Here is a 15,960-nt window from a genome sequence, read left to right as displayed (position 1 = left end):
GTCGGGTTTTTCATTCATTTATTTAGTTAGAACGCAGGCGGCGGCTGTGGAATACCCCGATCATCCGCACCCACTGCCACTGTTATTAGCGGAAGCAGGTGTCGGATGATGGGGGTAAGAGTCCCAAAAGCCCCCAACTGCTGTCGTTTGGACTTTAATGTAATGCTCATCATTCTTTTCTGCTTGCCGGCAGACCAGGGGAAAATTATGAGAGCCGGCTTCAGTACCTGCTGCCGGGGAACAGCGCTTACTGTAGCGCTTCTTCCCCAATGCCGATGCATGTCACACGGAGGACATCAATGTGTGTTTTCCATGTGTGGACCGTTTTTCCGTCCGTGCTGACAGGACACATGGTCCGTGGAAACACACTCTACATGTGTACGTGTCTCCAGTACGTGTGAAAACTGTCACCACACATACCGGAGACACGGACGTGTGAAAGAAGCCTAAAAGTGCTATACAAAAAAGTGTTAACTAGTGATGAGGGAATGTACTCGTTGCTTGGGTTTTCCCGAGCACGCTTGGGTGACCTCCGAGCATTTGTTATTGCTCAGAGATATAGTTTTCATCGCCTCAGTTGCATGATTTACGGCTTCCAGATACGCTGAATACATGTGAGGAATGCCTGTTTGTTAGGGAATTCCCACATCTGGAAGCCGTAAATCATGCAACTGAGACGATGAAAACTATATCTCGGAGCAAAAACAAATACCCGGAGGTCACCCGAGTGTGCTCGGGAAAACTCGAGCAACGAGTATACTCGCTCATCACTAGTAACCCTTCCAGTGCTTCACAGGAATTAACCAAAAGTAAAGTAAAAAAAAGGACAAAAATTTTAAAAATTTTCCTCTAAAATATTGCTTTAGCCGCAAAGTTTTCTTTTTTTTAAAAGATAATAGGAGAAAATGAGCCCCAAAATGTATTACACATTTTCTTGCAAATCTGGCAATAACCCATAGTCAAAAAATACAGTTTTGGCAAGCAGCAGGGTTTGGAAAAAACGGACCACCATTTGATTCTTGGGGAGAAATTTTAATGGAAAAATTTGAAGATGCCTTGCAATATTTGCAGACCCGCTGATGAATCAAACCAGCATAAACCTTCCACAAGTGACTCAGTTTTGGAATCTATACCCCCCTAGGAATTCATCTAGGGGTGTAGTGACCATTTTGGACTCACAAGTGCTTAGTAAAAGTTTTTAACATTGTGATACAAAAGTATAAAATGAAATTTTGTCCACAAAAATATTGTTTTAATATTACATTTTTCATTTTACCAAGCGTAATTGGAGAACATGGACATCAGAATTTGTTGCAAAATTTCTCCATAACATGGCAATATATCTTTGTTAAAAATTATATATGCAGAATATGTAGTGTAATTTATGTAGTCAATATATGTAGTCAAAAATTGCTGTTCAATCACACAGCAGGACTCATAAATGAAAGAGTGCAAATTTGGCTTGAACAGATTGCGGACACCATGTTACATTTGTTGTGTTCCAGAGGCGCCAAAACAGCAGAAAAGCCTCTTAAGAACTTCATCTAGTGGTGTGGTGAATATTTGCATTAAAAGGCGCCATGCTCCACATGCTGAAGAATATAAAGTAAAAAAAAGATTTCTTTTCTAATAAACATGAAAGCAAATTACCTTACCATATTTATCTCCATCTTCACCCTTAGCACTTATTCTTCTTCCAAGAACCTGAATGTGTTTCCCGCTTGTTCTACTATAGAGTTGATAAAGCCGAAGCTGTTTCCTGCTCACATCATCCCTTCCTCTTGTTTGATTTTCAACATGAATGCGAAAGTCTACATTTTCCTCAGCAGCAAACATCTGATGAAAAATGATAAATATAAGTGTTTGTAGCAATTGCAGTAATAACACATTTGTGGGTAACGTATGCACAAATTAGTTCTCGTCATCATTATTTTCTGTAACTTCCTGTAAAATAAAGCATATATGAAGTTTGGTCAACTGTCCTTTAAATTTCTTCCTTAAATAACTTCTACAAAAAACATGTTCCTGCTGCCATTATCCCATAACTTAAACTTCTTTTTGTTGGAAAGATCTACCCTGACCCCCTGTAATCCATTTCACTGTCTCTTCTGCAAGACAGACAGCAAGTTTAGAGTGAAGGAAACGTTGTGGTATTTTTCTTGTACCTGACATGTTCATTTAACCCCTTTACCCCCAGGGATGGTTTGCATGTTAATGACCAGGCCAATTTTTACAATTCTGACCACTGTCCCTTTATGAGGTTATAACTCTGGAATGCTTCAACGGATCTCACTGATTCTGACTGTTTTCTCGTGACATATTGTACTTCATGATAGAGGTAAAATTTATTTTATATTACCTGCGTTTATTTGTGAAAAAAATGGAAATTTGGCGAAAATTTCGCAATTTTCCAACTTTGAATTTTTATGCAATTAAATCACAGAGATATGTCACACAAAATACTTAATAAGTAACATTTCCCACATGTCTACTTTACATCAGCACAATTTTGGAACCAAATTTTTTTTTGTTAGGGAGTTATAAGAGTTAAAAGTTGACCAGCAATTTCTCATTTTTACAACACCATTTTTTTATGGGACCACATCTCATTTGAAGTCATTTTGAGGGGTCTATATGATAGAAAATAATCAAGTGTGACACCATTCTAAAAACTGCACCCCTCAAGGTGCTCAAAACCACATTCAAGAAGTTTATTCACCCTTCAGGTGTCTCACAGGAATTTTTGGAATGTTTAAATAAAAATGAACATTTAACTTTTTGTCACAAAAAATTTACTTCAGCTCCAATTTGTTTTATTTTACCAATGGTAATAGGAGAAAATGGACCACAAAAGTTGTTGTACAATTTGTCCTGAGTACGCCAATACCCCATATGTGAGGGTAAACCACTGTTTTGGCGCATGGCAGAGCTCGGAAGCGAAGGAGCGCCGTCTGACTTTTCAATGCAACTTTGACAGGAATTGAGATGGGACGCCATGTTGCGTTTGGAGAGCCACTGACGTGCCTAAACATTGAAACCCCCCACAAGTGACACCATTTTGGAAAGTAGACCCCCTAAGGAACTTATCTAGATGTGTGGTGAGCACTTTGACCCACCAAGTGCTTTACAGAAGTTTATAATGCAGAGCCGTAAAAATAAAAAATCATATTTTTTCACAAAAATGATCATTTCGCCCCAAATTTTTTATTTTCCCAAGGGTAAGAGAAGAAATTGGACCCCAAAAGTTGTACAATTTGTCCTGAGTACGCTGATACCCCATGTGTGGGGGTAAACCACTGTTTGGGCGCATGGCAGAGCTTAGAAGGAAGGAGCACCATTTGACTTTTCAATGCAAAATTTACTGAAATTGAGATGGGACGCCATGTTGCGTTTAGAGAGCCACTGATGTGCCTAAACATTGAAACCCCCCCCACAAGTGACATCATTTTGGAAAGTAGACCTCCTAAGGAACTTATCTAGATGTGTGGTGAGCACTTTGACCCACCTAGGGCTTCACAGAAGTTTATAATGCAGAGCCGTAAAAATAAAAATCATATTTTTTCACAAAAATGATCATTTCGCTCCCAATTTTTTATTTTCCCAAGGGTAAGAGAAGAAATTGGACCCCAAAACTTGTTGTATAATTTGTCCTGAATACGCTGATACCCCATATGTGGGGATAAACCACTGCTTGGGCGCATGGGAGAGCTTGGAAGGGAAGGAGCGCCGTTTGCCTTTTCAATGCAAAATTGACAGGAATTGAGATGGGACGCCATGTTGCATTTGGTGAGCCACTGATGTGCCTAAACATTGAAACCCCCACAAGTGACACCATTTTGGAACATAGACCCCCTAAGCAATTTATCTAGATGTGTGGTGAGCACTTTGACCCACCTAGGGCTTCACAGAAGTTTATAATGCAGAGCCGTAAAAATAAAAAATAAAACATTTTCCCACAAAAATTATATTTTAGCTTCCAGTTTTGTATTTTCCCAAGGGTAACAGGAGAAATTGGACCCCAAAAGTGGTTGGCCAATTTGTCCTGAGTACGCTGATACCCCATATGTGGGGGAACCACCGTTTGTGCGCAAGGGAGGGCTCAGAAGGGAAGGAGTGCCATTTGGAATGCAGACTTGGATGGAATGGTCTGCAGGCGTCACATTGTGTTTGCATAGCCCCTACTGTACCTAAACAGTAGAAACCCCCCACAAGTGACCCCATAGTGGAAACTAGACCCCCCAAGGAACTTATCTAGATGTGTTGTGAGAACTTTGAACCCCCAAGTGTTTCACTACAGTTTATAACGCAGAGCCGTGAAAATAAAAAATACAAATTTTCCCACAAAAATTATTTTTTAGCCCCCAGTTTTATATTTTCCCAAGGGTAACAGGAGAAATTGGACACCAAAAGTTGTTGTTCAATTTGTTCTGAGTATGCTGATACCCCATATGTTGGGGTAAATCCCTGTTTGGGCACACGAGAGAGCTCGGAAGGGAAGGAGCACTGTTTTGCTTTTTCAGCGCAGAATTGGCTGGAATTGAGATTGGACGCCATGTCGCGTTTGGAGAGCCCCTGATGTGCCTAAACAGTGGAAACCCCCCAATTATAACTGAAACCCTAATCCAAACACACCCCTAGCCCTAATCCCAATGGTAACCCTAACCACACCTCTAACCCTGACACACCCCTAACCCTAATCCCAACCCTATTCCCAACCGTAAATGTAGCCCCAACCCTAACTTTAGCCCCGACCCTAACTGTAGCCTTAACCCTATCCCCAACCCTAACCCTAGCCCTAACCCTAGCCCTAACCATAACCCTAGCCCTAACCCTAATGGGAAAATGGAAATAAATACATTTTTTTAATTTTTTAATTTTTCCCTAAGGGGGTGATGAAGGGGGGTTTGAGTTACTATTTATAGCGGGTTTTTTGGTGGATTTTTATGATTGGCAGCCGTCACACACTGAGACGCTTTTTATTGCAAAAAATATTTTTTGCGTTACCACATTTTGAGAGCTATAATTTTTCCATATTTGGGGCCACAGAGTCATGTGAGGTCTTGATTTTGGGACGAGTTGACGTTTTTATTGCTAACCTTTTCGGGCATGTGACATTTTTTTGATCGCTTTTTATTCCGATTATTGAGGCAGAATGTTGTGAATTCTGTTGTCGAACTCCCTCCTGTGGTCGTGAATGGTACTTCGGCGAGTTCTGTCGTCCTATTCTGTTTTGGCATTTGTGGATTCAGGCGCTGCCCTGAACTTGATGGATTTGGAGTTTGCCAGGCGCTGTGGTTTTCTCTTGGAGCCCTTGCAGTATCCTATTCCATTGAGAGGAATTGATGCTACGCCTTTGGCCAAGAATAAGCCTCAGTACTGGACTCATTTGACCATGTGCATGGCTCCTGCACATCAGGAGGATATTCGCTTTTTGGTGTTGCATAATCTGCATGATGTGGTCGTTTTGGGGTTACCATGGCTACAGGTCCACAACCCAGTATTGGATTGGAAATCAATGTCTGTGTCCAGCTGGGGTTGTCAAGGAGTACATGGTGATGTTCCATTGCTGTCAATTTCGTCTTCCACTCCTTCTGAAGTCCCTGAGTTTTTGTCGGATTACCGGGATGTTTTTGATGAGCCCAAATCCGGTGCCCTACCTCCTCATAGGGATTGTGATTGTGCTATTGATTTGATTCCTGGTAGTAAGTTTCCTAAGGGTCGACTGTTCAATTTATCGGTGCCAGAACACGCCGCTATGCGGAGTTATATAAAGGAGTCCTTGGAGAAGGGTCATATTCGCCCGTCGTCGTCACCATTGGGAGCAGGGTTCTTTTTTGTGGCCAAGAAGGATGGCTCTTTGAGACCTTGTATTGATTACCGCCTTCTTAATAAGATCACAGTCAAATTTCAGTATCCTTTGCCGCTGCTGTCTGATTTGTTTGCTCGGATTAAGGGGGCTAGTTGGTTCACCAAGATAGATCTTCGAGGGGCGTATAATCTTGTGCGAATTAAACAGGGCGATGAATGGAAAACAGCATTTAATACGCCCGAGGGCCATTTTGAGTACCTGGTTATGCCATTCGGGCTTTCTAATGCTCCATCTGTGTTTCAGTCCTTTATGCATGACATCTTTCGAGAGTACCTGGATAGATTCATGATTGTATATTTGGATGACAAATTGGTCTTTTCGGATGATTGGGAGTCTCATGTGAAGCAGGTCAGAATGGTGTTCCAGGTCCTTCGTGCGAATTCCTTGTTTGTGAAGGGGTCAAAGTGTCTCTTTGGAGTTCAGAAGGTTTCATTTTTGGGTTTCATTTTTTCCCCATCTACTATCGAGATGGACCCTGTTAAAGTTCAGGCCATTTATGATTGGACTCAGCCGACATCTGTGAAGAGCCTGCAGAAGTTCCTGGGCTTTGCTAATTTTTACCGTCGCTTTATCGCTAATTTTTCTAGTATTGCTAAACCGTTGACTGATTTGACCAAGAAAGGTGCTGATGTGGTCAATTGGTCCTCTGCGGCTGTAGAGGCTTTTCAGGAGTTGAAGCGTCGTTTTTCTTCTGCCCCTGTGTTGTGCCAGCCAGATGTTTCGCTCCCGTTTCAGGTCGAGGTTGATGCTTCTGAGATTGGAGCAGGGGCTGTTTTGTCGCAAAGAAGTTCTGATGGCTCGGTGATGAAACCATGTGCCTTCTTTTCTAGAAAATTCTCGCCTGCTGAGCGTAATTATGATGTTGGCAATCGAGAGTTGTTGGCCATGAAGTGGGCATTCGAGGAGTGGCGACATTGGCTTGAAGGAGCTAAACATCGCGTGGTGGTCTTGACGGATCACAAGAATTTGACTTATCTCGAGTCTGCCAAACGGTTGAATCCGAGACAGGCTCGATGGTCGCTCTTTTTCTCCCGTTTTGATTTTGTGGTTTCATACCTTCCGGGATCTAAGAATGTGAAGGCTGATGCCCTGTCAAAGAGTTTCATGTCTGACTCCGGAGCCGGCGGGTATTCTTAAAGAGGGGGTAATTTTGTCTGCCATCTCCCCTGATTTGCGGCGCGTACTGCAGAAGTTTCAGGCTGATAGACCTGACCGTTGTCCAGTAGAGAGACTGTTTGTCCCTGATAGATTGAGTAGTAGAGTTATCTCTGAGGTTCATTGTTCGGTGTTGGCTGGTCATCCTGGAATCTTTGGTACCAGAGATCTGGTGGCTAGATCCTTTTGGTGGCCTTCTTTGTCATGGGATGTGCGTTCTTTTGTGCAGTCCTGTGGGACTTGTGCTCGGGCTAAGCCCTGCTGTTCTCGTGCCAGTGGGTTGCTTTTGCCCTTGCCGATCCCGAAGAGGCCCTGGACGCATATTTCCATGGATTTTATTTCTGATCTCCCTGTTTCTCAAAGGATGTCGGTCATTTGGGTGGTTTGTGATCGCTTCTCTAAGATGGTCCATTTGGTACCCTTGTCTAAATTGCCTTCCTCCTCTGATTTGGTGCCATTGTTTTTCCAGCATGTGGTTCGTTTGCATGGCATTCCAGAGAACATCGTCTCGGACAGAGGTTCCCAGTTTGTTTCGAGGTTTTGGCGGTCCTTTTGTGCTAAGATGGGCATTGATTTGTCTTTTTCTTCGGCTTTCCATCCTCAGACTAATGGCTAAACCAAACGAACTAATCAGACTTTGGAAACATATCTGAGATGCTTTGTTTCTGCTGATCAGGATGATTGGGTGCCCTTCTTGCCTTTGGCTGAGTTCGCCCTTAATAATCGGGCCAGCTCGGCTACTTTAGTTTCTCCTTTTTTCTGTAATTCTGGTTTCCATCCTCGTTTCTTTTCAGGGCAGGTTAAGCCTTCGGACTGTCCTGGTGTGGATACGGTGGTGGACAGGTTGCAGCAGATTTGGACTCATGTGGTGGACAATTTGACATTGTCCCAGGAGAAGGCTCAACATTTCGCTAACCGCCGGCGCTGTGTTGGTCCCCGACTTCGTGTTGGGGATTTGGTTTGGTTGTCATCTCGTCATGTCCCTATGAAGGTTTCCTCTCCTAAATTTAAGCCTCGTTTCATTGGGCCATATAAGATTTCTGAGGTTCTTAATCCTGTGTCATTTCGTTTGGACCTTCCAGCTTCTTTTGCCATCCATAATGTGTTCCATAGGTCGTTGTTGCGGAGATACGTGGCGCCTATGGTTCCCTCCGTTGATCCTCCTGCCCCGATGTTCGTCGAGGGGGAGTTGGAGTATGTGGTGAAGATTTTGGATTCTCGTGTTTCGAGACGGAAACTCCAGTACCTGGTCAAGTGGAAGGGTTATGGTCAGGAAGATAATTCCTGGGTTTTTGCCTCTGATGTTCATGCTGCTGATCTAGTTCGTGCCTTTCATTTGGCTCATCCTGATCGGTCTGGGGGCTCTGGTGAGGGTTCGGTGACCCCTCCTCAAGGGGGGGTACTGTTGTGAATTCTGTTGTCGAACTCCCTCCTGTGGTCGTGAATGGTACTTCGGCGAGTTCTGTCCATGGACTCCCTCTGGTGGCTGTGAGTGAAGCTGCTGCTTCTGAGGTTCCTTACACAGGTGACGTGGTTTATCCTTTGGTTGGCTGCTCTATTTAACTCCACTCAGATCGTTACTCCATGCCAGCTGTCAATGTTCCTGTGCTGGTTCAGTTCGCTCTTGGATCTTCTGGAGACCAGTCTCTTCCTGCAAGAAGCTAAGTCCCCGTTTGTTATTTTCTGCTCATGGTTTTCTAGTCCAGCTTGCTTTCATGATTTTGTCTTGCTAGCTGGAAGCTCTGGGATGCAGGGTGGCGCCTCCGCACCGTGAGTCGGTGCGGGGGTCTTTTTGCACACTCTGCGTGGTCTTTTGTAGTTTTTGTGCTTACCGCAAAGATACCTTTCCTATCCTCTGTCTATTTTGTCAGTCTGGCCTCCCTTTGCTAAACCTGTTTCATTTCTGTGTTTGTGACTTTCATCTTAACTCACAGTTAATATTTGTGGGGGACTGCCTTTTCCTTTGGGGAAATTTCTCTGAGGCAAGGTAGGCTTTATTTTCTATCTCTAGGGCTAGCTAGTTCTTAAGGCTGTGTCGAGGCGTCTAGGCCTGTTAGGTACGCTCCACGGCTATTTCTAGTGTGTGTGATAGGATTAGGGATTGCGGTCAGCAAAGTTCCCACTTCCCAGAGCTTGTCCTGTGAGTTTAACCATCAGGTCATTCCGGGTGCTCCTAACCACCAGGTCATAACAGCAGAATGACCAAAAACCAGCTATTCATTTCTTTTGGGGGAGGCGTTTATACCGTTCCGCGTTTGGTAAAATGGATAAAGCAGTTTTATTCTTCGGGTCAGTACAATTACAGCGATACCTCATTTATATCTTTTTTTTATGTTTTGGCGCTTTTATACAATAAAAACTATTTTATAGAAAAAATAATTATTTTTGCATTGCTTTATTCTGAGGACTATAACTTTTTTATTTTTTCGCTGATGATGCTGTATGGCAGCTTGTTTTTTGCGGGACAAGATGATGTTTTCAGCGGTACCATGTTTATTTATATTAGTCTTTTTGATCGCGAGTTATTCCACTTTTTGTTTGGCAGTATGAGAATAAAGCGTTATTTTTTGCCTCGTTTTTTTTTTAAATTTTTTTACGGTGTTCACTGAAGGGGTAACTAGTGATATAGTTTTATAGGTGGAGTCGTTACAGACGCGGCGATACTAAATATGTGTACTTTTATTGTTTGTTTTTTTATTTAGATAAAAAAATGTATTTATAGGAAGAATATTTTTTTTCTTTTGGAATTTTTTTTGGAATTTTTTTAAATTTTTTTTTACACATGTGAATATTTTTTTTTACACTATAACATTGCCCCGGGGGGCATCATGTTATAGTGTAAGATCGCTGATCTGACACTTTGCTGTGCACTGTGTCAGATCAGCGATCTGACATGCACTTGTCCTGGCTTCCCAGCGCCTGCTCTGAGCAGGCACAGTGAAGCCACCTCCCTGCAGGACCCGGATGCTGCGGCCATTTTGGATCCAGGCCTGCAGTAGCGAGGAAGGAGGTAGGAGACCCATGGAGCAACGCGATCACATCGCGTTGCTCCGGGGGTCTCAGGGAAGCCCGCAGAGAGCCCCCTCCCTGCGCGATGCTTCCCTATACCGCTGGCACACCGCGATCATGTTTGATCGCGGTGTGCTGGGGGTTAATGTGCCGGGGGGAGGTCCGTGACCACTCCTGGCACATAGTGCCGGATGTCAGCTGCGAAAGTCAGCTGACACCCGGCCGCGATCGGCCACGCTCCCCCATGAGCGTGGCCGATCGCGTATGACGTACTATCCCGTCGGTGGTCATACGGGTCCACCCCACCTCAACGGGATAGTACATCATATGTCAGATAGGGGTTAAAAGTTGAGCTCTACGAACTTGTGTCTACCTTCAACTTTAAAAACTGTGTAAGGCATAATTTTTTTAATAAAGTAATTTTCAGATGCATATTTAGTGAATATTCTATTAATATGCTATAATAAATATATTTTCTATTAATATTAATTGTATCACTTAATATTGAGCAGAAATAAATATGCTAACTCTGCTGCTGTTAGTACATGTAATGATGGAGCTTAACCCCTTTACCTCCTTAGACATATCCATATGTCTCTGTGACTGGCCCTTATTGGCCTTGGGCCGTATGGATATGTCCACGTGATTTTGAGCGCACAGACACTGTGCATGCGCGATAGCCGCCGGGTGTCAGCTGATCCTGACAGCTGACACCCGGCAATCAGTGCCAGGAGCGGTCCTGCATCACTCCTGGCACTATAACCCCCTAAATGCTGAGATCGAACTCGATTGCAGAATTTCAGGAGCAGGTAGAGGGATCGGACTGCTCTAGGATCGGAGACACTGCGGCGTCCCGATCATTGCCATGGTGACCCAATGTCATCATAACGACATTCAGGTCACCAGAGCTAGCAAAGTTGCTTTATCATGCTCAGAGCATGATCAGTAACTTTATCAATGCAGCGCTGACAGCTTGCATAGCATAGAGATGCTGCTACATCTCTATGTTAGGCCAGTCTCACACGTCCAGATAATTCCGGTACCGGAAAAATCGGTACCGGAATTATCCGTGTCCGTGTGTCGGTGCGTTTATGTGGCACATCAGTGTGGCACACGTGCGGCACACGTGTGCCGCCCGTGTGCCCACTGGGTACCACACGGAGCGTGCAGGAGACAGCGCTAGAGATAAGCGCTGTCCCCTGCATCTGGTGCTGAAGCCGCCATTCATATCTTCTTTCCAGCAGCGTTTGCTGGAAAGAAGATATGAAAAATCCTTTTTTTTTGCTTTTTCGGGTTTAAAATAAAGATCCCTGTCCCCACCCCCTGCCAGCCCTATGGGAGGTGGAGCCGCATTTTCATCACTGTAATGGGCGGCCCCACGTGACCACTCATACAGAAGAAGGTGCGGCCAGGAGAGGACGCTGCGAGGGAGCCGAGTGAGTATTTCATTAACAGCGGGGGGGGGGGGGGGCGGGGAGGGGGGGCGCACAGGGGGTGGGGACAGGGATCTTTATTTTAAACCCGAAAAAACAACAAAAAAAGGATTTTTCATATCTTCTTTCCAGCAAACGCTGCTGGAAAGAAGATATGAATGGCGCGTGGGGGGGACAGCGCTTACTGTAGTGCTGTCTCCTGCACGGCACACGGACTGCACACGGACAGCGTACGTGTTTTACACGGACCCATTGACTTTAATGGGTCCGTGTAATCCGTGCGCTCCCACGAACACTGACATGTCTCCGTGTTTTGCACACGGACACACAGTCCGTGAAAACACGCTGACATGTGCAGAGACACATTGATTTCTATGTGTCTACGTGAGCAGTGTCTCCGGTACATGAGGAAACTGTCACCTCACGTACCGGAGCCACTGACGTGTGAAACCGGCCTTATACAAACAGCCTGCAAATAATTAAAGTCCCGTAGCTGGCCAAAGTAAAAAAGTTAATAAAAGTTTAAAAAATAAGTAAAAACTAAATTGTAAAAATAGTTAAAAAAAATCAAAAAATGATTTAAAAAATCAACATATGTTGTACCCATGAATAAATATTTTTATGAAAAAAATATAAATAAAAGTCCACATATTTGGCATCGCCACGTTCTGAACATGCCGACCTAGAAAACTGTCCACCCTTTAGTGAACACCTTAAAAAATAAATAAAAAACAAGGCAAAAAACATTGCTTTATCGTCATACCACTGAACAAAGAGTGGAATAAAATGCAATCAAAAAGACGAATATAAATAACCATGATACTACTGAAAATGTCACCTTGTCCCGCAAAAAAACAAGCCATCATACAGCTCCATCAGCGGAAAAATAAAAAAGTTATAGCTGTCAGAATAAAGTGTTCCAAAAATAATTATTTTTTCTAGAAAATAGTATTGTGGAAAAGTACCAAAACCTAAAAAACTACATAAATGTGATCAGGGCCGCATTTAGAGTTTCTGCTGCCCTAGGCACTTTTCGTGCTGCCTCCCCCATTGGTGAGTATGACTAATGCAGACACTATCGGCAGTGACTTAGGCTACTTTCACATCAGCGATTTTTGACATTTGCGGCAGATCCGGCGGTTTTTCCGCATCCGTAACGGATCACTTACGGCAACACTGTGTTCGGCTTCATTCATTCCCTATGGGACTTGTGGCACTTGCGGTTTTGCTGCGATCCGGCAAATGCAGTACTTGCAGCAACAAGAAAAAAAATGCTGCTAGCAATGTTTTTTTTGTCTCACCTCAAGTGCTGCACCTGTCCGCAAGTCCCATAGGGAATGAATGAGGCCGAACGCAGAGTTGCCGGCCTGTAAGTGATATGTTACACAACAGATGCGGAAAAACTGCAGTATTTGCCGCGAATGGAGAAAATCGCTGATGTGAAAGTAGCCTTAGCAAACCTTTCCATTAGTTGTCATGTGAGAATCTGGTGGATCTCATACACAGTACATGGTCAGTTGATTCTGCCACGGTTGCAAGGTTTGGCTGACAGGTTTTTAAGGGGTGTAAACAAAACCTGGCACTCAACTTTATATGTCTGAGATTTTATTGTTCAGCAACAAAACGTTTCGGTCCTTTACAAGTTGGACCTTCATCAGTTACGTGCTATTGAGCATATAGTTGTGGGCAGTGTGCTTCTATGAGTGCGCATTAATAGAGATGGCTGTCAGAACGCTGACAATGTCAGTGCAACGGCTAAATCCAGATGCCGTTGTTAGAGTAGACGCGGTGTCCACCGCTAGTCCTCCCAGCACGAGCGCTAGGACTAGCGGTGGACACCGCGTCTACTCTAACAACGGCATCTGGATTTAGCCGTTGCACTGACATTGTCAGCGTTCTGACAGCCATCTCTATTAATGCGCACTCATAGAAGCACACTGCCCACAACTATATGCTCAATAGCACGTAACTGATGAAGGTCCAACTTGTAAAGGACCGAAACGTTTTGTTGCTGAACAATAAAATCTCCTCAGACATATAAAGTTGAGTGCCAGGTTTTGTTTACATATGGTATGGTGTTGGAACCTACCTGAGCACCTCTTGTCCTTTGGCTGTGCACCAGGTTTTATATCTATATAGGTTTTTAAGGGGAACCTGTCAGTCGATTCATACTACCAAAACCACGGGCAGCATCACTCAGACTGCAAACAGGGAAGTTTATCTCTACAATGCTGGGACGTTTCAGAGAGAATAGTTTGAAGAGCTGGATGGGTAATTTAGTGAGAGAACGGACTGATCTGTTGCTATCGTCTGTGGGCTTCTCACTCCATGTCTCTAGATCAGGGGTGGGCAATTTATTTTCCCGAGGGGCCAGATGAAAGACCATGACTGTTGTGGAGGCTGAACCAATAGCATGAAAATAATTCTACTCAATATTAATTAATATTAATTGTATCATTTAATATTGAGCAGAATTAAGTATGCTGAAACCCCCTATATATCTTTAAACCCCCCACAGCCCCTTAAATACAGCATGAGCCCCACACATCCTCCCCATATACTGCATGAGACCAACCTCTCATCTCCTCTCCTCAGCAGCCTCCCCTCTCCTCACCAGCCTCTCACATCCTCCCATCACCAGCCTCCCCTCTCCTCTCCCCAGCAGCCTCCCCTCACCAGCCTCTCATCTCCTCTCCTCAGCAGCCTCCCCTCACCAGCCTCTCATCTCCTCTCCTCAGCAGCCTCCCCTCACCAGCCTCTCATCTCCTCTCCTCAGCAGCCTCCCCTCACCAGCCTCTCATCTCCTCTCCTCAGCAGCCTCCCCTCACCAGCGTCTCATGTCCTCTCCTCAGCAGCCTCCCCTCACCAGCCTCTCATGTCCTCTCCTCAGCAGCCTCCCCTCTCCAGCCTCTCATCTCCTCTCCTCAGCAGCCTCCCCTCACCAGCCTCTCATCTCCTCTCCTTTCCAGCCTCTCCTCTCCTTCCAGCCTCTCATCTCCTCTCCAGCCTCTCATCTCCTCTCCAGCCTCTCATCTCATCTACTTTCCAGCCTCTCCTCTCCTCTCCAGCCTCTCCTCTCCAGCCTCTCATCTCATCTCCTTTCCAGCCTCTCCTCTCCTTTCCAGCCTCTCCTCTCCTTTCCAGCCTCTCCTCTCCTTTCCAGCCTCTCCTTTCCAGCCTCTCATCTCATCTCTTTTCCAGCCTCTCCTCTCCTTTCCAGCCTCTCCTCTCCTCTCCAGCCTCTCCTCTCCTCTCCAGCCTCTCTTCTCCTTTCCAGCCTCTCCTCTCCTTTCCAGCCTCTCCTCTCCAGCCTCTCCTCTCCAGTCTCTCCTCTCCTTTCTGGCCTCACATCTCATCTCCAGCCTCTCATCTCCTCTCCAGCCTCTCATCTCCTCTCCTCTCCAGCCTCTCCTCTCCTTACCAGCCTACCATCTCCTTTCCAGCCTCTCCTCTCCTTTCCAGCCTCTCCTTTCCAGCCTCTCCTCTCCTTTCCAGCTTCTCCTCTCCAGCCTCTCATCTCCTCTCCTTTCCAGCCTCTCATCTCCTCTCCTTACCAGCCTCTCATCTCCTCTCCTTACCAGCCTCTCATCTCCTCTCCAGCCTCTCCTCTCATCTCCTCTCCTGCCTCTCCTCTCCTTACCAGCCTCTCATCTCTCCTTTCCAGCCTCTCATCTCCTCTCCTTACCAGCCTCTCATCTCCTCTCCTTACCAGCCTCTCCTCTCCTTTCCAGCCTCTCCTCTCCAGCCTCTCCTTTCCAGCCTCTCATCTCCTTTACAGCCTCTCATCTCCTCTCCTTACCAGCCTCTCATCTCCTTTCCAGCCTCTCCTCTCCTTTCCAGCCTCTCCTCTCCTTTCCAGCCTCTCCTCTCCAGCCTCTCATCTCCTCTCCTTTCCAGCATCTCATCTCCTTTCCAGCCTCTCATCTCCTCTCCTTTCCAGCCTCTCATCTCCTCTCCTTTCCAGCCTCTCATCTCCTCTCCTTACCAGCCTCTCATCTCCTCTCCTTTCCAGCCTCTCCTCTCCTCTCCAGCCTTTCCTCTCCTTTCCAGCCTCTCCTCTCCAGCCTCTCCTTTCCAGCCTCTCCTCTCCTTTCCAGCCTCTCCTCTCCTTTCCAGCTTCTCCTCTTCAGCCTCTCATTTCCTCTCCTTTCCAGCCTCTCCTTTCCAGCCTCTCATCTCCTCTCCTTTCCAGCCTCTCATCTCCTCTCCTTACCAGCCTCTCATCTCCTCTCCTTTCCAGCCTCTCTTCTCCTCTCCAGCCTTTCCTCTCCTTTCCAGCCTCTCCTCTCCTTACCAGCCTCTCATCTCCTCTCCTTTCCAGCCTCTCCTCTCCTGCCTCTCATCTCCTTACCAGCCTCTCATTTCCTCTTCTTACCAGCCTCTCATCTCCTCTCCTTTCTAGCCTCTCCTCTCCTTTCCAGCCTCTCCTCTCCTTTCCAGCCTCTCCTCTCCTGCCTCTCATCTCCTTTCCAGCCTCTCCTTACCAGCCTCTCA

General features: G+C 45.5%; 1 protein-coding gene across 1 annotated transcript in view; it reads right to left on the bottom strand.

The window, feature by feature from the left end:
* FGF18 (fibroblast growth factor 18) overlaps positions 1 to 10,618 on the bottom strand; it is a 267,365-nt gene extending 256,747 nt beyond the window's left edge. The window contains exons 1-2 of the mRNA XM_069762297.1: positions 10,607 to 10,618; positions 1,656 to 1,836 (exon numbers count right to left, since the gene is read on the bottom strand). Of these exons, the coding sequence (XP_069618398.1) occupies positions 1,656 to 1,836; positions 10,607 to 10,618 (193 nt within the window). The remainder of the gene's footprint in view (positions 1 to 1,655; positions 1,837 to 10,606) is intronic.
* Between the last annotated feature and the right edge of the window lie 5,342 nt (positions 10,619 to 15,960).

The sequence above is a fragment of the Ranitomeya imitator genome, chromosome 4, assembly GCF_032444005.1.
Source record: "Ranitomeya imitator isolate aRanImi1 chromosome 4, aRanImi1.pri, whole genome shotgun sequence".
Classification (NCBI taxonomy): Eukaryota; Metazoa; Chordata; class Amphibia; order Anura; family Dendrobatidae; genus Ranitomeya; species Ranitomeya imitator.
This window is presented reverse-complemented; position numbering and strand designations above follow the sequence as displayed.